General features: G+C 34.3%; 3 protein-coding genes across 4 annotated transcripts; all 3 read right to left on the bottom strand.

Moving 5' to 3' along the window:
- Positions 1-5,499: 5,499 nt before the first annotated feature.
- On the bottom strand, positions 5,500-11,078 carry LOC110732688 (calcium homeostasis endoplasmic reticulum protein-like). Its single transcript, XM_021912664.1, has 4 exons — positions 10,847-11,078; positions 7,804-8,804; positions 6,705-6,988; positions 5,500-6,430 (listed from the first exon to the last, which is right to left on the bottom strand). Exons 2-4 carry the CDS (start codon positions 8,757-8,759, stop codon positions 5,721-5,723), a joined length of 1,950 nt encoding a protein of 649 aa, XP_021768356.1. The 5' UTR covers positions 8,760-8,804; positions 10,847-11,078; the 3' UTR covers positions 5,500-5,720.
- Positions 11,079-12,616: 1,538 nt separating this feature from the next.
- Positions 12,617-16,624, bottom strand: LOC110732687 (ubiquinol oxidase 2, mitochondrial-like). 2 transcript variants are annotated; one of them, XR_002513509.1, is made up of 6 exons: positions 15,953-16,624; positions 15,544-15,672; positions 13,801-14,289; positions 13,451-13,643; positions 13,275-13,314; positions 12,617-13,121 (listed from the first exon to the last, which is right to left on the bottom strand). XR_002513509.1 is itself a non-coding variant. In XM_021912663.1 (4 exons), the coding sequence occupies exons 1-4, from the start codon at positions 16,355-16,357 to the stop codon at positions 13,584-13,586; spliced, it is 1,083 nt and encodes a 360-aa protein (XP_021768355.1). In that variant the 5' UTR covers positions 16,358-16,624; the 3' UTR covers positions 13,343-13,583. The 2 variants fall into 2 exon arrangements, 1 of the variants encoding a protein (XP_021768355.1); XM_021912663.1 differs by lacking the exons at positions 12,617-13,121; positions 13,275-13,314 and having other exon boundaries at positions 13,343-13,643.
- A 1,767-nt stretch (positions 16,625-18,391) lies between these two features.
- Positions 18,392-22,737, bottom strand: LOC110732684 (urea-proton symporter DUR3). Its single transcript, XM_021912659.1, has 9 exons — positions 22,290-22,737; positions 21,762-21,869; positions 21,562-21,657; positions 21,286-21,368; positions 20,923-21,143; positions 20,429-20,691; positions 20,062-20,300; positions 19,219-19,868; positions 18,392-18,901 (listed from the first exon to the last, which is right to left on the bottom strand). Exons 1-9 carry the CDS (start codon positions 22,461-22,463, stop codon positions 18,600-18,602), a joined length of 2,136 nt encoding a protein of 711 aa, XP_021768351.1. The 5' UTR covers positions 22,464-22,737; the 3' UTR covers positions 18,392-18,599.
- Positions 22,738-22,741: the final 4 nt, after the last annotated feature.

Below are 22,741 nucleotides of genomic sequence, written 5' to 3'. Positions count from 1 at the left end.
GACCAATCGTGATAAAGTGGTACCAAATATTTTAATTGAACTAACATGGTCTATTTCTAACAAAAAAATCTATAATCCTTGGTTCATTCACTTTATTGAACACTTGACAAAAAATCAATGCCATAGTCATGAATTCATTTTTATCTCAAATAATCAAAGCTAAAATAAGCAAATGATCAACTACTAGTCTTCCTTTACTATGTACAATTTGATGATGACATTGACAAGACAACGACCAATTATTGTTGCTGATAGCTTGAATGAGCCATGTTGTTGTGAAAATAACGTACGAATGTAAGAAATAAATGATACCTTGTCTTTTTTTTTTAATGCTAATTTATTTTTATTTTTTTGTCTGTTTGTTTTCAATGTAAAATTCGAATCCAAATTAACGGTCCAATGAAGTGAACCCTAGGTCTCGAAAAGTCGAAAAGGAAGGATGAAGGCAATAAACTATTACCAATTGTTTTAAATTTATCACCAAAGAATAAAAAAAGGCAACTTAAGCTATAGTAGGTCGTTTTTTATCTATTAGTTGGTCTCATGTGTTACGAAATGGTAATTTTGTATCGTAGCACACTTTCAGTGCCTATTGGTGTAGAGCAACGTTGAGAAAACCACGCGGTTTCCTCTTATGTAAAAATAGTATAATATTCGTATAATTGTACGGTTTAAATATTAACCCTCACAAATTTTAACCTATTACTTGTTATATTGAAAGCTTTTAGTGTATAATAATTTCATTTACAATAACGTATACCTATCTAATCATCTATCACGGTACTCTGTCCGTATCATATTTTCAATTGAGAAAATTCATTATCTCAACATGAGATACATCATTTTAGCTAATAAGATGGAGTTAAAATTGTAAAATTGTCTAAAATATCATTGTATCCAAGCAAAATCTGAACATCATCAATGGAGGAACGAAAATCAGAACAGCATCAATGGAGCGAGGACCGAAGAGCTTCAACGGTGAAATGGAACTCGACAATCGGTTTCACTGGAGGAAATTAACACTCATACCCTTTGGGTTAACCATGCCCTTAATTTCTCTATTTTTCTTAAGGTTCGGAATTATGAGGGTGAACGTTGGTGGTTTACAAGATGAAGCAATATTATTAGGAAGGAGCAAGAAAGAGATGAGAATGGAGGGGAATGACAATGGAGCAGATATGCAGATTATTTGTTGAAGAAGAAGACCAAACCCAAAAAAATAGTACATTAAAAATTATAAAATATTCATAAAGTTCCTTACATTTACCTATTTGCCATTTTGAGATTCAAGTTTTGTATCTCATGTTGAGATACCGGGGCTTCCTCTTTTCAATTCGATGTTGAATAAAATGGTTTAGAAATAGCTATATGATAAAGGTTTACAACCTTTACAAATATATTGGTCATGTTTTACCTATTTATATCTAGTCATGCCTCAAATATCTTATATATTATACTTCATGTGTACTTTTGTTTTAATCAATTTAATAAACACATACTCTACTCTATCGTCCCATAATATAGTCACAGACTTTTTAAAAATAAAAAATTAGGTGTACAACATTAAATATATTGGTTGAAAAGTCGGCCTAAAATGATAGATCAAAAGTTACCCAAAATAAATCAGAGTCATTCTGATTTAAATTATTAAAAACAAAATATGAGTGAGTAAAAGTAACTACATTACCCTTATAAAACTTAATATCCCATTGTTTATTTACTTCAAAATCAAATCAGGTTAAACATTACCCAAAATAACTTAAAAGTACATTATCCTATCATTGTTTTTTTTACTATTTCGAGAGCCACATTCGATGTACACTACTATTATTGTAAATCGAATGTACACAAATAAAGTGTTAATAATATAGTTGACTTATTTATTGATAAATTTTATCAAGTCTAAGAAAGCATACAAAAAAGTATTTTTAAATAATTAATACATCTATAAACCTATACCTGGGAATTCTGACTCAGATCCAGTGACCCGACTCGAAATCGACTCACAAACATCGACCCGACCCGACCCAAAACCCAAAATTGACCCGACCCATACCCGACTCGAAAATGAAGTTGACCCGACACCCGAACTAACCCAACCCAATTGTACCAGACCCAAAGTTGACCCGATACTCGAAATGGCCTGACCTGAAATTGACCCGACCTAAAGTTGACTCGAAGTTTTCAACCCGAACAGACCCGATACCCGAAATGTACTGAACTAAAATTACCTTATAACTAAACTAAAAATGTCTAGTGCCAAAAATGACACAAATTGCTCATCTCCAATCTAATCATAGCCAAGCTCATAAACTAAATTGATAGTTTTTATTATAATAATAACAAAATATAAAATTATTGATTTGAGCTTGATCATCAAATGGAACAACCCGAACATGACCCGACACGATTCTGACCCGACCCGATTCTGACCCGACCTGACTATGACCCGAACATACTCTCTCGAAAATGGTATGACCCGAATAGACTCAATTCGAACTCGACTCGATACCTAACCAGAGATATAACTGAAACCCGAATTGACCCGACCTGACCCATACCCGACCCGAATATGACCTGACTCGAAAGTGACCTGACCCAGACTCGACCCGAATAACCTGTTGCCAGGTCATAAACCTATACTAAAATGAATTTTTGGATAACACATGTCATTCCCTTGTCGCCAAATTCCTTTTCCAAATTTGTGTTTTTAAATATATTTCAAATTACTATTTTAATGACTAAATGTAATCATCTTATTTAATAAAATTAATCAAAACAGATCTATTATTTTATTTAGTATCAATAAGAATTTATCTATATTAATCTCCTATCAATAAAGATATACAACTACTATATTGTAGTACATACTTTTTTTCTTTTTTTAATAATTTATGAGTGATTAATTAAAAGAGCAGAAATTTTTTTATTTTAGAGATGACACATGTCAATTTAGAATTTGTATAGGTATATACTTCTAACTTCCTCCATTTCTCTTAAGTTGATATGTTTTGACTTGGTACATTATTCCCTTAACTACTTACACTTTTAAGTTTTGCGGGAAATTAAACTTAAAATACGTATGCCAGTCATTCAAGTGCCGTACCTGAAGATGTTGGTGTTTTTTGGATTTTTGTGGGTATAAAACTAAATCTGAATGTTTGAAGGATAATAATGTTACAAAATGTAAACCTGGTGTTAGTTATCGTCATTATAAGTCAGAACAATTTGATTTATTAATACGTATTTCTTCCATATTATCATCTTTTATTGGTGGCGTTGTTGCACTTTGTATGATAATTAACCCTAATTTTATTTTTTGGGGCAAATAATAATAATAAATTAAACCAGTTATTTATATTTCAAATTTATTTGTTTCAGCGAGCTTCTAATCTCAATTATTGTTTCAACTTTGAGTTTTAATTCTAAACTAGGTCAAAATACCGTTTAGAATTAAAAGTATATAAAAGATATTCAGAAATATTTTATTTGGGTATATATATGGAATATGATTGTCAAAGTGAAAAGAAAATTTCATAATTTATAAATAGTTTACTTAAGGTTTTGAAAAAAAAAAAAAAAAAAGAAGAGCGAAAAATGCGGGAAATTTTTTAGTGTCATGGAAGAATTTTCTTTTATTATAAGTATATTGATTGTTGATTTTGTTGACTTGGTAAGAATAATTTGGGCCTTGACGAGCTAGTTTAGCGTGCATGGGCTTTATGGACCGACTGTATCAATGAACCGTACTGGGCCGTAAATCTATAACTGAACCCTTTTTTTTTAATTATTAAAACCAACTGTAATTGAACTTTGTAAAGAATAATACTTCATGTTAATTGTTAATACTTCATACAAGTAGTTATAAAGATGTTACTTTAATGGAATTTGGGGATTGAGATATTGACATATTATGGACTGTTAAGTTCTAATATTAGATTACTATTTTACTAAAGAATTATAAAATAAATTTAAATGCTACGGAGTATTAATTTTTGTAGTTTTTATGAAATTGAAATATAAAATTTTATAATCATGATAATAGTCATTTTGTAATTTTAATAATCGTCATCATTTTGTAAGTGTGGTAGATCAATAAAATTTGAAGTATAAATTTTACATAATAACAAAGGCTACTTCTGTTACTTGCGGTATAAATTATGCTAGTTTTCGAAGTTGATAACGGGTGAAAATGATATACTAGTACTTCGTAATTTTGTAAATCTCCGTTTGTACTTCAATAATCAATATATGATTTGACGGTAGCCAAATTTGAGTTAGCCTTTGACTTTTAGTTTAGTTCAGTATCAATTTTACATAATTCATTCAAATGAAATTACGAAATTTGTACTCCGCATCAAACTATTGTAGTTGAAAGAATTTTTTTCTACCTATTTTATAAGGTCAATCAATTGAATATTTATTGTTCAATAATTGAAAATTTTCAATATGTAGTCATTTTTTATTCAAATTAAGAAGAAGAAACACAAAAGTAAATTACTTAATATTTTGGACATTAATTAAATTACCAAATTGTGGTAACTGATTTGTCACCTTAATTATTGATCGTTATAATTTTATTTCTTTTTTCTTTTTTTTAGTAATTGACAAAGATTAAATAAAATTCAATAAGAAGCCAATAAAGGAAATAACAAGACTACGAAAAAACCTAAGAAAAACACTTGCTAGCAAACTTTATTCGAGCCAAGTTGGAATACTTGAAGCCCTGCACTAGGCCTTCGACTATGTTTTGCACCCCTACGAGCCTCCTGGCAACCTGCAGATGATCTAGATCGATCAACAATAAATAATAGGCCCAAAGAAAAAAAGGCAAACCAAACCAAATTGGGGCCATGCAGCAGCTGAACGAAATTGGGTCTTCTTCTTTGGACTTGGGCTCTTAAAACTTTGGGCCCAATTCTTCATTTGATTGGTCCATGCTAGTCCATGCTAGTAACTTGAACTATCTTCAGTAATCGAGTTCTTAATTACCAAAGGATTAAGAACTCCCTTGTAGATCAGATTCATGATGCTGATGATGATATATCAGATGAAGAGGATCAGGTTATAAGAATGCTGTAAAACCCATGTACTTGGTTCATTTATCGGACTGTAAAACCCGACCCGAATATATATCCTTCCTAGTTGTAGGTGGTTGGGCATTGAATTCGAGTTATAAGTATGCTGTATTAGTGGATCGTAAGAGAAAGAAAGGGTTGATGTTATGGAGATTGGGTGATAAACAATGGATTGATATCGAGATTCGCCATTGGGGAACTGTACTTGATATGGCTTTTCATAATGGAAAATTCTATATAATCTTGTTCAAAGAAAAAGGGCGTAAGTGGAAAATCGGAGTAATCGATCCTGAAAATAAAATGATTTCGATGCAATTCATAGATAGGCCTGATTTTTTGGAACTCGGTGATGAGAGTTGCCCTGTCATTAGAATTTCTAAGGAAGAGAAAAAAAGATTAAAATGCCTTGATCACCAAACTGTTTGATAGGAAATTGAGTTATGATCTTTTTATTAAAAAGTTGCGCTGGAAATGGCGTTTGAAAGGAGATATTTCTACAGATATTAAATCCTTGTATCTAAACACTACGTTAAGGCTTTTCAAAACTCAAACCAAGAATAAACATTAAGTCATACAAGATAGATAAGCTTTTTGTATCTGGTACTTTAGCTCACAAAGCACAAAATTGTGTATTATGCTTTACTACCGTGTTCCTGTTCTAGTACTCATTGACACATGGTAATTAGAGCTTCTCTGTTTGCGATAACTAGTATACACATCATCATATTGACTTGCTTCATTTGGATTTGCAGTGGCTCCAAGACCTAATCTTCCAGAGCTAAATGAACCCGATTCTGTCTCTCTTCCTGCATCTGATTGCAGATTCGGTGGTGGAGGGATGCAAGCTCCTCCCTTGCGGACTGGAGAATCTCTTTGATAGTCATCATCATATCTTGCTTCAGACCCACTCATCGGCCCTTCAGAAGGGTTGACCTCTCCAATCTCCTTAAAATATTTAGACACTCTCTCCAAGATATCAGATTCTGGAACATCAGATGATGGTATGACAGTTGGGATTTCAAGAGGGCTCATCGGAGAATAAGGTACACCACTTCCAACCTGCTGTTTTTTTACCATTCCAGGTATAAGACCGGGAGGGAACAAAGGGTATGGTGGTACCTTGTCGCCGACATTAATAGCAGATGGCTGTGGTGCAAGTGGGGTAGGAAGCTGATTTACAGGTGGAACTGCCGAAGGTAAAGGAACAGATCCTGGAAAACCACCAGGTGTGACAGTGTGTGGAAGGAATGGCTGACCTCCAAAGCCATGTCTATCAGGCTGATCTTGGTTTAGTATGCTGTGTTTGTCCTGCTGCCACTGAAGGTTACTGATTGCTGTTTGGTGAGGTATCCCTGCATCGAGGTTCATAAAAATATATGATCAATTCAAAAAGTTAAAGAAAATGTGAAACCACTACGAAAGTCCACAAGTAAGATGCATCTTATTGTTGAAGATATCATTTTCGAAACATACTGACACAACTTTATCCAGCAAAATTTTCAAAGAATAGCAGGAATATTAGTTTAAAAAACAAAAACAACCCCCCACCAATATATTTAAAAATTTATTTACTCAAATGTCAAAAGGATAAAATATTAGACGGTGTAATTTAAGGGGATGGCCTACCCCCAGAACTTGAAGGATCGGCTGATGAACCATGCAGCTCTTTGGGAGGCCCAAAAAATGAACTAGCCGGTGGTCCTCCAGTCATCTCTCCCTCGAGCACATGGATAGTTTCTTGATCATAAACTTCTTTTGAAGCCCAAAATTGCAATATTTTTTGCAACCGTGACTGGTTTTCTTCCTTATTTTGTGGGTGATGGTAAATTCTTGCCAGCATGGAGCCCAGAACGGGTTTGAATGCAAGGGCCTCATTATCAAGTTCGTTAGGATTGGCACGTCGCTGGAAGCTGTGAAATTCAAGTAACCATGGTATTAAAAAATGGTGCAAAAAGCAAAATAGTGCAATGCCGCTAATGAAGAAAAACCACGTAAACAAGGATATGCTAGCATCAACATCATGATTAACCACAAACAGTGGACTGAACCACTTTGATTTAATCTATTATTTACAAAAGCCAAAGAATAGTATATCTTTGAGCTCCATTGAAAATGGAAAGTACCACAACAGTGTATGCCAATAATTTTATAGTTTAACAATGACATTTACATAAACACAAAGGGGAAAATATATCTAAAATGATTCCTGAACACCAGTAAATCATCCATTACATGGTGGGGAAAATAAATGCAACTATCCAACCATTATTTTCTAAAATGGGTGCTGTTAAGAGTAATAAAAATAAATAAAAATAAATAAATAAATAAATTATTACTCTCCATGTTGCTTACGAAGTATTTAGTTTTCACAATATATTTCTCTTAAATATTTTGGGTAAATTTTTTAGAATTAAGTATGGAAGTATTTGTCAGACAAAATTTTTAAATGTAGGAAGGCAGTTTTTATAAACACTATGGTGCATGGAAATATTTGTAAGAGGAAGGCAAAGAGCAAAGCTTGTTTTGACAAGATTAAAGCAAAACAAAAGAAAAAGAGTAGAGTTATCCATCATCCCATAGGGTTACCACCAACAAAAAAATCCACAGGAGCAAGAACATAGAAAAATAATTAGAAAACAAAGCAAAATCAGCAAGACAATTTTTACTTTAGATTTTACATTTAGAATTAATAATTATAGCAAACTCAATTATAGCCTACAAATACCTGTCAAAGAGAATATCATTTGCAAGGTAAATAATGTGCAATAGCTTCTCAGAATCTTCTAAAGTGAAGACTCTATCTCTCAACGCTTCAGCTAGAGCAGGAGCAAAAGGCGATCTCTGCATAAACCATGCTTTAGCACCTTTAATCGACTCCTTGGTACCAGTGAGGTTGACAAGCACATTGTTCAACTCCATTGCAATATCAGAAGGAAGTGGACCTGAAAGACCTCTAAATGACTTGGGTGGTTGGTCATAATCCATTCGACCATCACCCATGTAAGGCTGAGAATAGGGCTGTTGCTGATCATAATGAGGGAAAGGCGGTTGGTGCATCTGAGGTGGGCCCATCACTGGACCAGAAACTGCACTAGGATTCATAGAAGGTGGATGAATCCCAGGCATAGAAGGGGGAAAAGGGGCACCAAAAGGATCAGGAGATCGAGTAAACAAAAACAGCTTATAGCGATAGTATCCATGACCCTCACCGCCAAACAAGAAACTATACTCTGGGTTTTTATGTTCTTTCTCACAAACCATCGCTTCGAATCCTGGGCCATTTTTGGCAACGTACTCAACTAGCTTGTCAATACGCTTTCGCATTTCAGGATCTTGAGGAGGAGGAGCTGGGGGTGGGGCAGAGTCATATGGTCCTCCAGGAAAAGGAGATGGTACCATGTGAGGAGGCATATGAGGAGGAAAAGGTGGTGGAGGCTGTTGTTGCTGCTGAAGATGAAGAAGATGAGAGTGAGGAGGATGGATTTGTTGAGGATGTTGCTGATGTTGGTAAGGAAATTGTTGGACAGATGGAGGAGGAGGTAGAAAAGGAGGACCGTGAACTGAAGGGGGAAACTGTTGATGCTGTGGAGGGAATCCATACTGTTGTCCTGGCAAATTAGCTGCTTGTTGCTGTTGCTGAGCAAATGCCATAGCAGCATAATCATGTGGTGAACGATCCATCAATATTTAAAATGATTTTTTATAAGACAATCTCCTGTATAATAACTGCAGTGCAGAAGATTTTCCCCATTAATATTACATTACTTGCTGGCAAATAGAGATTATGCCAAAAAAAAAAAAAAAAAAAAAAAAAAAAAACACACACACACATAAACATAATCCCTTCTATCAAAACAGTTAGCAAAATTTGAATACTCGTTTGACCTTTAATAATTGATCGGTTAATAGTATAGATAAGTATATATTGTTAACAGTCTTGTTAAAAGCATCTTTTATAAATTATAAGTACTTTTTAAATGTTTTTTTTTTTCTTCCATCATTTTCACAATGCATAAACCAATGAGCTTAAAAATGCAGCAAAAAGACTTTTTATTATTCACATTTCACCTTATGAAAACATAAATTCCCATTTATTCTAGGTCATAGAAAGCACTTTATTCAGTGTTTTAGTGTGATTGTGGACTTGAGGTTATTATTCACAAAGATTTTAAAAATTTGTAAAATACAGAACAGCTTCACATCCAAAATTACAAAGAGGGACCTTTTGTTTTAAAAGAAGAAATCATAATATAATACAATCTTATCTTCCCCTGCTCCTATTCAGGGAGCCAATCTTGAGACATAGGATATTCAAATGGTTGCAAAACCAAAAAATGAAATAAATGCAGCAGCATTAGTCTCCAATTAATAGATAACCATCCTTAACAGCAACCCTTATAACCTCCCCCAAACCAAAATTAACTTCAAACACTATTCAAGGTTGAAGTTCAGCAACTTTGACCATACATTCCTAGTAATATATAATTCATAGTATGTAGTTTTTTTTATTGTAATGTGGGATTTTTTTGGAGAGGAAACAGGGTAGAGGAGTTTTTAAGCTCCACTAACAGAGTAAAGGGGTCCTATGAACACAACCGCAAGGCTTACAAAACAATTTTTTTTTTAACATTTATTGTACCTTAGTTCCAAAATCAATTACTATCTACAAGTTTGAAGATAAAAAATTAATGAGCTATTATGTGTTGTCCAATTTAATGCAATGATAAGAACAGACAATATTTTGGCAACATTGGAGCTGCAAAATTGCATTTTTCCCTTACCTAAGGGAAGGAAAAATGAAAACCGACATTAAGAGGACTGTTTTCAAGGAAATACTATTGACAATTAAAGATCATAATTATCTATAAATCAACTCTGGAGCAACTAATACAACGTGAATAAGGGTCATGATTGTGGAAATAACCACTTGCAGTTAACAATCATAATTTCCTAACCACTCGTGTCTCTCAGCAAGATATGACATCTTGACCTCAACCCGCACACAATCTACTACGGAAGTACAGAGCACTTACTAATTAGGTTTAACTAAAATCGTTTGGGAGCAAGCTTTATTGAGATACATGATATCAAAGAAAGGAAGAAACATAGCATGTCAACCTATGTTCAAGCGGCAAGAAAAGGCAACCCTTAAACCCAAACTAAAAAGCCGGTCATGTCGTATAATAGCGATTCTCAAACAGTAACTCGAATTACAGTAAGCCAACCAATGTAAACCTTTTCATCAGGCTCGAATTCACTAACAACTCATGAACACTACCCTAGAAAACTATCGAAAATTAACCTGAAATCATGAACACTACCCTCAAAAACTATCTAAAATTGACCAGAAAACATGAACACTATCCTTAAAAACTATCTAAATTTAAGCTGAAATCATGAACACTAACCTCAAAAACTACCTAAAATTAACCTGAAGTCATGAACAACTACCCTCAAAAACTATCTAAAATTAATCTGAAATCATGAACACTACACTCGAAAACCATCTAAAATCTCATGGTTTCGTCCTGACATTGACATTAAAGGGTTATACAAACCAAAGTCTGCAACACATTGGCAACCAAAGTTGAATCGATGATCAAATTAGGCTCCAAAAATTACCTCAAATTCTTCGAGTAACAATAACTATAATCAATCAATAGTTCAATAATCCACGAACCCTAAATTGACCATACTAAATTAATTTAGCAATTAACATTAGATTGAGAAATTGATAATCGATGTTTTAAAATGTAAGAACATCTTACCTTAGATGCTGCTTCAATGGAGGAGAGAAAGCTAACAAGCCGCCTCAACGGAGAACTCAGAGAGCGCTTCAATGGAGGACAGAGAGAGAGACTGTGTGCAGCTACGCAGCGCAACCGCAAACGTAAATGAGCTCTGAAGGGGAAAAATTAAGAATTATAGAAATGGGAATTAAGATTATTACGGAGACTATTTTACCATTAATGGAAGGCAAAAGTATAAGATTAGTAAGGGTATTTTTGTCACTTTGATATTTATATTCATCACAAAGATTCACAAACCTAACAAAGGATTGTTAAAATGACAATTGTTAAACGATCTTGAGCAAAGGTTCCACCTCAAAATCATACGACAACCCTTACATGTGAAACGTTTATAACCTCACATTTTCGCTCACATGTATGTTGTTCATAATACACCCAACTGTCCATAATACCATGTTAAAAAGTCTAGGTCACACCCACCACTGAGACTCCGAGAGACAATACACTTGATAAATTTAAGAAGGTTCAACATTTTAACCTCAAGTGGACACAACTTTTTATTTTCTTCAGTTTGGATACACATCCCAACAACAATCAAATCTATCAAGTCAAATCCAAGTGCCTCTTCTAGAAGAGTGTCATTAGATAATCACTTTTAAAGTATAAAGTCAAGCCCAAGATTGCAGAGTTGTGAACTTGTGAATTTGTAATTGCCTAAGAACATATATGTAGCAAGAAAAATTAGGACGATTTACAAATATAAGGCAAATTAGAAACTTAGTTACCTTTTTGCATTGGAATAAAACTTAATTACAAAACTATTGTCCATATAGGCTTGGTAAGAGGCTTGTTATATGTAATATTTTTTATTGTTTCAAAAAAAATAAAATTGCAAAGCTCTTCACTTTTCCTCCGCAATTGAGCACCCTACCACCAAGAAAAAGCCCACCATACCGGCGCCGACTAGATTGACAACCACAATCTACACACTGCCGCAACCCTTGCGCCACCATGCCGATTACTAATTATATTTTCTGAATTAGAAAACAAATATTAACGATGTATGTATTGCTTGGGCGTCGATTTTCTGCACAAATTTAAGAGAAGATGATCGGTTTCCAACTTTCCATGGGTTTTATTCTTGGAGATCTTACACCCCGAAACATTTACTTCAATTTCTCAATTTTGACTTTTTATTTTTTTTATTTTTTTTAATTTTCTTTTAATATCGCATCACTTGCCTTTTAGGAAAGTTTTATAAATATTGCATCATTTCCATTTTAAGACAAAAAATATCTATGTTCACACTGCAAATACCCAACATACCTTTACTTTTATTTTATTTTTACATCACATGAACAATTTTGTATTTTTACGTTTCTCTCTCTTACTTTTTCCCACTACCAAATTTTGCCTCTAATTTAATCTAAAAAAATGAAAATAGGGGGAGAATTAGAGCTCTCCAATTTCAGTTTCATCGGAAAAAGGTCGCCGTCTTTTCACTTCCAAGCACTTTTTTTTTAATCTCCATTCACCTCCTAAAATCCCATAGGCCAAATAATAATAATCAGGTAATGGTGGCGGCAGTGTGTAATGGTGGTCGTTGGTCTAATCGGCGCTGATAGAGTGGTCTTTGGTGGGGGCTCCTCCTCGGTGGTGGAGGGGAAGTGAAGAGCTTTGCAACTTTTTTTTTTTTTCTTTTTTTTTTTTTTTTTTTTTTGTGATGCAATAAAAAATATATATATATAAAAAAAAAAAATTATAAATGAACCTCTCACTAAGCCTACATGGGCAATAGTTTTATAAATACGTTTTATTTCAATGCAGAAATGTAATTAAGTTTTAGAACGGCCTTATATTTATAAATCGTCCGAAAAAATAATACACATAGTACAATATCAATTTGCTTGCGTCTACAAAGTTGAGATCACATCAATTAAGCGAATGAAGCAAAGCCAACATGAGTAGAGTTTGTCGCTCTCATGTAATAATGTAAGGGCATCATGAGCTTGTTTGCTTCCACGCTTACTAATCAATAACTTCAATGCTTATTCGCTTCCACCGATGGTATATTTCAAGCCTCTTTCCCAAATTAGGCCATTTTTTGATTGATCAACTTTCAAATCTTCACCACCCCATGGAATTTCGCTAAAAGAGTGCAGGAGACAAAATTGGTCGCGTATTCCAGAGCTACAACACACTGCCTACACCTTGGACATAATGCTGTACTCTATCTGCATTCTTGCTGAGTTGCTGCTAATCTTTTAGATTCTCTGGTTGGCTTGTTCCGTTGCTGATATCAGTGATATGAAGCTTTTCTTGGTTAATACTTTTAATTATATATAATAAGAATGTAAGATTATGTAAGGGTTCCATTTTCTAAATACGATTAAGAAACACTTTATGTACACCAAAAAACGAAGCTGCAAAGAATAATAAGGCATACCAGAGATTAATTTCCCTGGATTCCTGCAGCATTCAGTCACCTGGCATGTAAATGATGTAGGAAGGAAATCATAGTAAGAAACTTAATAATGTGATAAGAGTAATAATATCATTCAATTAAATTTTGCGAGTAGAGTCAACGAAAAGACTCCCAAGAAGGTAGTACAAGGTATTTACATGACAATAGTAATACGCTTTCGCTAGCTAGCTTAAGTATAATCTTCAGAGAACATATTAGTAGTAGTCTTTCAAATCTGAGTCATGAATCTTGATTTTTATTAGCTGTTAATAGCTAGATAAATCTCTCTTCTCAATGATAACCAACAGGAGCAGGAGCTTCCTTCAGCTCGCGACCTTGATAGTGAATGTCCTGCATATCAACAACCAAAAGAGCCAATTTGTTAAATTCAAACTCAGAAATTCAAACAAGTGAAGACATCTATTTTGGAAAATAAGTACTGAACAACAAAAACAAAAAAGTAAAGGGGAGGCTTATAGCAGAATCACCACATTGTAAACTGACTTACCGATGCAAAGTGATTAACATCACGGTGGTGAGCTTCATCTGCCCTAACCACCATGACAACATCCCTAAGAGTAGAGTCAGCAGGCAACCTCCAGTAGTCAATAGCGATAGCAGGAGCAGGCACATTCGCGATGTTTCCATTGTCAATCTCCTTGAGAAATTCGGTGTATGAGTGGATGGCTTCTTCCTCGAGGTAACCCACAATACGATGGGCAAGCTTAGGAGACACAATGTAGGCGAGGAAGTAAGCATTGAAGAAAACACCCTGGACAGAAAACACCAGTGCGCGCTCATACCACCGAGGTTTTACCACCTCCATGAAGGTCATGAGGTGCATACGCTCATTCTCAGCCTCTTCTAGGAGAGCCTTGATCCACCCACCACTTTGCTCAAATCGTCGGAGGGATTTACAGTGGAGAAGCATTCCTCCAACCATGCCTGGCACTGCTGCCACTGTTTCCAGCATCATTGCACGGCATCCATACCTCCTCTGCATCATGCCACATGGTTAATTAAAGTAGAAAATGAAACAAGTATATTGCTATAGAGTTAAGCATGGTTATTTAAGCTTGTTCAGTTCTGATCATTGTGGCTAAAGTCTATTTTGTGATGATATAATGTATAGAGGTTTGGTGCATGGAGTAGTTCTTAATAAACCCATCACCTAGCTAATAGTCTATTTAGACTCAAAAAAATTGTTAACAACATAAAATCATCCAATGGAACAGTGGTAGAACCGAAAATTAGAGGCACTAGTGGTAACAAAAAATTATAGGGAGTTTATTTTAAACTCGGTCATCGATCTAATTTTGTCCATACAATTTTATAGTGTTAGATACTTAGTAATAATATGTGAAAAAACTAAACATGTTACATTTTACTCTGCACTTTATTTTTGTTATTGAAAAGAACTAACATAATCTACATATGCAAGTCAACAACACAATTATACAAATGTAATAGCACCGCGATATCATTATTAATTTGGTTATCAAAAGTGCAAATATTAATTATACTCCGTATTCAAGTTTTGAATAGTTTTAAAAAATACTCTCATAAGTCATTTAACAGGTTTTTTTTTTTTTTTTTTTTTTTCTCGTAATTGTCAAACTATGTATTAATTAGAATTTTGACTTGATCAAAATATTGACTAACCAAATTGGTCTTTTTTGTTTTGCCATATTAGGGGGAAAAAATATCACTGCTAAACCAATTCATTGTATTTTAGCTACAACGTAGGCTAGATGCCCCAGATCCACCACCTTTGACCTAACCCCACCACTATCAAAGTAACATTAACCAATCAAATTATTTGCCGTATTTCCTCCAATTAACAATGAAAAGAACCTTCCTCCTCTTCACCAAAATCCTACGGAAAAAAACTTGTTCAAATAGACATGTTTAATACTTGTAATATATATTCACTAAAAAATGTAATACAGAATTATTATTTTTATTACTTCTGTGTTTCTATAGTAATGTACTAGTGTATTTTTAACAGATTTGGAGTATTACACTAATGTTGTGAATTTGTGATAATTAAACAACATAAAATAATAACCAAATCAATCAATCAACCAACCAAAATGACATAAGTTATGAAACAAAACTTTACACCGTATAGTTCAAGCTCAAGCTCAACGCGTTCATTTCAGATCTAAAAACATATGCTAAAAAATCACTAATTTTAAGTATTTAACAAACCAAAATAGGATAAACTATCATCCAAAGAAAGAAATAGTACCTGAAAGAAGATATCAGTAGGCAACCGAAGAGACTTAACAGTAAAATAAGCCAATTTGTCCAATAATGTTTTAGGCACATGATGTTTCCCTAAATCAATCGACAAATCTGCTTTGTACGTTTCCCATGGCTTCACCAAACAATAAAATCAAATAAATAACAATATAATTATTCCTCAATATACACAATATTGTTCATGTACTAGCATATTTATGTATTTAGGACTTTCTTACCTCGAATAAATAATAATTTTCGAATTTCTATCCTCGAATCATATTAGGTATGTCACGAGTATCTATCCTACAATCATATTATATACTTCGAACTTGCTAATATATTTCACATATAATTGTATAAATTTGGAAAACAAAGCAAAATTTATGAAAAACCCTAAATAAAGATTGGCATACCATGAAACAAGACCACTTCCATTCAGTACCATCTTCCTTGGTGATCTTCTTAGGTTGAACACCCCAATAACTAACAACCGCCTTCTCATCGTTCCCACCATTTTCACCGGCCGAATCGGTCACCGTCTTCTCCTTTTCCTCGGAGGAATTATCATGCAACGTCGCCGTACTCATATTCCTCACCGGTAACCGGATAAACCCTGCTACCATTCCAGGCACGTGACCAGATGAACCTCCACTCACGTGATGACCTACCCCATTCAGAAGCTTAAACGCCGTCGTTTCATTGCACCGGAGTCCGGCAAAGGCAGCGGCGGCGGTAGTGGTGGAGGAGAAGTAACGTGGGGCCGCCATGCCCATTACCATTGATCGTGCGGCTCTGGTTGCAGCACGTGACATCATCATCTTGATCGGAAACAATAACCGCCGTCAGATTAAGAAAATATACGCCAACAATGTGGAAGAAGAATTACTGGAATTTTGATTTTTTAATTATTTAAAAAAAGAAAGTAGTTTCTTGCTTTTCAAGACAATTTGTATGACGGCTTTTAAAGAGGAGTTGGATGATTTTATACCAGCAAAATAAGTCGGTGTTAGAGTGCTGACGTGGACCCCCATTTTTCGGGACATTTTTTATTTTTTTAATTTATGTTGGGTGTAACGAATGGAAGTCAAGATGGCGTCTAGAAAATTCAATTATGGGTGGAAGGTGGGACCTTTTCTTGGGCGCCAAGAATACGTGAGGAAGAGAACATCTAAAACACTGTTTTACTCCCTTTGTTTTTATTTAAATGTTTGTTTTATTTTTTATTTTCTACCATTTTTAAATACATATTCCATTTTCTTATTTGAAAAACTTTGACAATATTTAATTCCTTTCACTCAACTAGTTGACCCGTCATAAATTATACTTCTTCCGTTTCTTTTTAGTTGACACGTTACTCTTAGAATGTACCACTTCAACCATTAACATTTTTTAAAACCAATAAATAATAATTATAAACGGTTGATATTTTGAAAATATATATCGTGACGAATCTAACAAGATTCATGATGTTGAATAATTATTATTATTATTTTATAGATGGATTGTTTTCTTCTCATGAATCATGATGTTGAATAGGGATAGAGGGTGTGTATACATTTATTGACCATCTATTATTGAGATTACGGTAACATTCACGACTCAGAATTTTTTCAATTTTTAATGATTGAGATAAATATATAGGGATGCACCAATATAAGAGTATGTATAAATGTATAATGAGGAAAATGGTAGAGATAATAATGAAAGATGCATGTTAGCCTGTAATGAGGAGAGTAATAGCTTTCAACAATTGACAATTCAGTTCACACAAGAGTAACTTTTTGTATCAACTCTCTAACCCTTAAATGAAGTTGCAAATTGGGAAACAGTTAATATGGCAAAATGGAGACATCGGAGAGTATTAATTTTATTGATCATTTTGTTTATAAAGCTAAATCGATCTTTTCTTTATTTCCAACTATAATAAATCAACTTGATTTATTGAAAGGCTCTTTTTTTTGTTCCTATGAACTTAAAAAATACGAGCAAAATAATTTAAATACTCCAACTTGATAATGAAACTCGCGTTAGTAGTGACGTACGTAAGCCGTGACCTCATTATTATATTCTCAATTCTTCCATTTGAATGTTTGATCATACGTTCATCATTAATCTGCATTAATAATAATCTTTCACTTTTTTTTGTACACTTCTTCCTAATAAATTTGACAAACCCAATGAGAATATCCTACGTTCTCCCGTTGATATTCCTTTTTACTTTTCGTTTAAATGTATTTATTAAATAATAATCTCACTAATTTATTGCTATAATTTTTCAAAAACTTTCAATCTCTTTCTAACTCAGCTCCCTCAATTACATAACTTATGTTATAACAATAATTCAACAAATAAGAAGATTAATAGAAAATGGTGAAGAAACTTTATTATTACTTAGAAATTTAGAATTTTATTTATGATGGAGTAATAATTATTTTACCAATATAGTTTCATATTAAACACAACAGTTTAACTAATACTGGTGTCAATTTTTTTATTTTTTATTTTTTTTTTGAGGAAATGGTAGCAAAAGTATTTTATTAAGTTAAATCAATTTCTGCCAGAGTTGTGATGCTATGAGGGAACGGGCCCATACAAACTAGTTCATCGTTTATACCGGTATCCCATATAGCAATATGATGGGCAACCATATTACATGCTCGTCTAACAGATACATGTGTCAATACACAACTATAACTATTAATATTTGCAATTTCATTATATATTAATTAGTAATAAGTATAAAGATTAATTCGTTTTTATGTATCGGTAGTAAATATAGTCAAAGTGAGTACATGCATGGTGCAAAAGTCAAACCGTTGCAATTAAATGTAAGAAAAATTACATTGACCTTCTGCAGGAGGGGTTACCTAAGTATGCAGAAACAATTTTCTAGTATATACAAGTTATATATCATCAGTAACATTTTATCCCAATAATTTTGTATGTATATATTTTATTAATACATCACAATATACAGAGTATGATCTTATCTAATAGACGTGCATTGAATCATTGAAGTAGGTTTTTTTAGACTAATATCCAATTACATTAGAATGTTTGTCAAGCTAAGTGATGAACTTCTTGCACTTGATCATCTATCAAATCTTTCTTCTTTGCCTTCTCTTTCTCAAGCAAATAAAGGCGCTCTGCTTCAGGGATCGCTAGTATGATCGTGTTCATCTTCGAATTCAACTCCTCTATCCTTTCGATGAGCCTATCGTTCGTGAAAATGCCCGTCAATACACTTTGAATTGTTTTCCAGCTCTCAAACACAGGCATTGCTATTATAACTGCTGATCCTATAGTTCCCCATGCTATTGCGACGACTACCCAAACTGTGAAGTATTTCAAACTAAACACCCCTGCATTAAGTTGCAAAAAAACTTAGTAAAGTTACGAAAGATTTTTGGTGTAAACTTTACACCATGTAGTAGGGTAACACCCTTTATATTCACGCCTAATTTTCTGTTACGTCGAATAATTGGGGGTAAGCGTAACATCATTTTAGCAATATTAGCGTAACAGCTTATAGTCCAAATTTTTCACTAGGCACTAACATGCACCTATTATTAAAATCGAGATTTTGTCTTCAAAATTTAATTTCAGTATCAAATTTAACGTAAATTTAAACAGTGTAGATTATCGAACATTTACAAGCAAGCAAGACTAGTTTATTTACCTGCAGGGAGGCTAAGAGCAGGCCAGAGGATGACAATCACAAGAGTAAAAACAAGACCCCATTTCACAATCCATGCCTTAGCCTTCTTGAGTTTCTCCTCCTCAAACTCGACAGAAGAAAGCTCGGTCTTATCTTTCTCAACCATGCTAATCTTCTTAGTGGTATCCCATCCATAATTCTGAGGCCACAAGAAGCTACAAACAGCATGAATAGCTCCACCACTAAGAATTGACACAAGGTTCCCTGCAAGCATAGGCGCGTTTCTTCCTGTTGTATCAAGATTCACCACCCCATACTCGATCTTTGTTACTGTCACCCAAGTAATGACACCTAAAATACAACCAATGGTTACTCCTAGGATGGCTCCTATGGAGTTTGCCTTCCTCCACAGGAGAGAAAACGCGATGGGCATAACTGCTGATCCAACGAAAACTCCCATGGCCAAGTACATCCAACCTAGTGAAACCCCTGCTTTGTTTAGTATCACTGCTAGTACTCCCATGAAACACCCAAATGCTAGGATTATTATTCTTGAAACTTTGAGGATTTGCTTTCCTGTCGCACTTGGGTTTATGTAAGTTCTGTAGATGTCATATGTGCATAGTGATGAGACTGCTATCAACTCGGCTGATCCTGCTGATGTTACAGCCCTAACCAACAAATACATGGTATAACTTAGGATTAGCTTCTCATAAAACAGAAAATGAAAAGTTCTACGAGTAGTTGAGAAAATGAAAATTGGCATAAAAATTGTTAGAATTGTATTGAATCTGTATTTAGAATTGTAGACTAAACTGAAGTTATCATAATACACAAAATTCGGCTTCTCTGTTAGCTACTTACATAAAGAGCATAGTGAGGATCAAGACAGATCCTGATGTGCCCATCAAAGCAACAGTGGTAGCAGGAGGAACAAGGCCATGGATAGCTTCACTCGCATTAATAGGCAAATCCAGAGCAAGAGCCCCAATCCCTAACGACGTTGCTAAAGAGAATGGCACTGCAAACCATACCAAACCACCCAACAAATAACCCTTATGTGTTGATGAAGGCCTTGCTGCTATTGCACTAACCCAATATCCCTGTAACATTATAATATTCGAGCAGTAAATTGAATTAACTCGTTTACATAGATGATCATCTGTACTTTTACATATGATAAGCTCAAACAAAGACCAATAATGAACAAAACCTGTATGCTAGTACTTACATTGTCGACAAAGACGGTCCCAAAGTTTCCCACAATGTTAATAATCCCAAAGATAAGTCCACCTGAGCTCAACATGGTGAGGTAAGAACCTTTATAATTTCCATCCACCGGACCACAAGATTGACCATCATGGGAAATAGGCTCCATACATAGTCTTGATCTGCTCGAAACTTCTTTCAATCGCTCATATATAACAGCAGGACTACCAAGTTCCTTGCTCGCTGTGTAAACTAGATACACAAAAATTACCAGCACCACATGCACTGCAATTTACAACCAAAAAAAACTATTAATCTGTTGGTAAACTAATGTCACTGATAATAACAGTATGTTAAGCCTTAACTTCCCAACCAACAACGTTGCCAAAAACTTGTAAACTTATCTTCTAGGAATCGTCAAATTAAATTTATGGCACCATTGCTGTGTACGTACATGATTCAATAATCTTATAATCTAATATCAAACACGATAAAATTTTCTTGAAAGTGGTGTACCAATCACTGAATGTATATAGCTTGCAAGGAACGTGGCTTTTAGTCCTCCGGCAAGTGTGTAGATAACAACTCCAAGGGGTATCAAGAAACTAGCAGCATATAGATTAACTCCTGTAAGTGCATTAACAACAGCAGAACCTCCTAGAAGTAGCATTGCTGTGACTATAATGTTTGTGAGGAAACAGAAGATTAAAAATACGACATGAGCAGCTGTTCCCCATCTGCGAAATCATAAACAAAACAATACGGAAAGATTTAATGTATAATGCATATATAAGATTAAAAAGAAATAACACAACTTCATTATACACATGAATATTTACGGCATTGAATGAGTACATGTACATGTAACATATTACGAACCTAGCCTTCACAATTTCACAGACTGTATGAGCATGAGGAGCTTTTCTCTTGATTTCTATTGCAATTATCCCAAACAAAATCACCTGCAAAAAATTTCGTTAACAAAATTATTAAATTGATCCATCTTAGATAGTCTGGAAGACTTCAAACCCGAACTGTACCCCATATATACATGACCTGTATGTAATCATCTCTAAGGACTGTCACAGTTATTCCTGGACAGAGGGAGTACTAATTTGCTAAATCTTGCGCCAAGTAAAAGAAAGATAAACATGCCTGGATAGTAGCACCACTAGCATACCAGAAAGGACCACTGATACCATACTGCCAAGCAACATTTGAACTTTGCAAGATTGTGGCAGCCCATGTCCACTGCAAATATGATGGAATTACATAATTTAAATACTGTTATATTAAAATGAAATTAATTAGCTAATTATTCCTGAAAGAGTAAGATTTGCAAATGAAAAATAAACCTGTGAGACAATGACACTGGCGATGAGCCCAGTTTTTACTGATCTGCCAGCAGTGTTGAACCATTCTGATGTGTGACGAGAACCAACGTATCGTTTCTCCAGCCACACCTACATATGAACACGAACCAGGTGCAGAATACGGGGTGATAAACATGAGTTTAAGATTATATTTTATGTTATGTATCCTACACAAAGTACTCGTATAGTCGTATTACATACCTATTTTGTCTCACAACTCTATATTATTTAGGTACATCACCAAGTTAGCATAAGTTATTTAATATCATTATATGGCACACTTACAATAGCGGAACACAAGATGACACGTACAATGGGACATTATTGAGACATATCGCACATAAGAGATAATTAATGAAGATATTAGCTTAGTGGAATCTACTCAATCTAGCCAGGTGAAACTAACCCGAGAGGTGCCTAAGCTAGTCCAGTATGGCCTTTTTTATCGTACCATAACAAACGCGTATTTAGCGCTCGAAAAATTGTTAGAAATGAGTTTGGGTGACATACCAGAAAAGAGGTGAAGACAGCAAAGAAAGCACCAAAACCCAAAATAACAGAGTAGCCAACACCTTGATTTAGCACTGGCTTTCCACCAAAGAAGCTAGTTTGCCTTACACAACTACCTTCTGAGTTTAGGTAATATTTCCCTGCAAATCCAAATGGAGGACACTTTGTTTCCATTGATACCTTAACTAGTTACACTGCTTTAACTATGATGTATGGTTTTCTTGATTAGTGATTTATATATATATTCCACTTTTTAGTCTAATCAAAGTGGAATATATTTATATTCTATGTATATTTAGACGTATTATGCGATTATTATAAAAATACATGAAATTGGATGTTTCAGTTCATTTGTATTTACGGGATTAAATAAGAATTCTTCGACGTTGAATGATTGGAGAAAGCAAGTCAACAATTTTTTTGGGGGGAGGGAGATCTTTTGGTTGCACATA

This window comes from Chenopodium quinoa, unplaced genomic scaffold (assembly GCF_001683475.1).
Source record: "Chenopodium quinoa cultivar QQ74 unplaced genomic scaffold, ASM168347v1, whole genome shotgun sequence".
NCBI classification, from domain to species: Eukaryota; Viridiplantae; Streptophyta; class Magnoliopsida; order Caryophyllales; family Amaranthaceae; genus Chenopodium; species Chenopodium quinoa.
The sequence above is the reverse complement of the archived record's forward strand: the minus strand, read 5'-3'. Positions and strand labels throughout refer to the sequence as shown.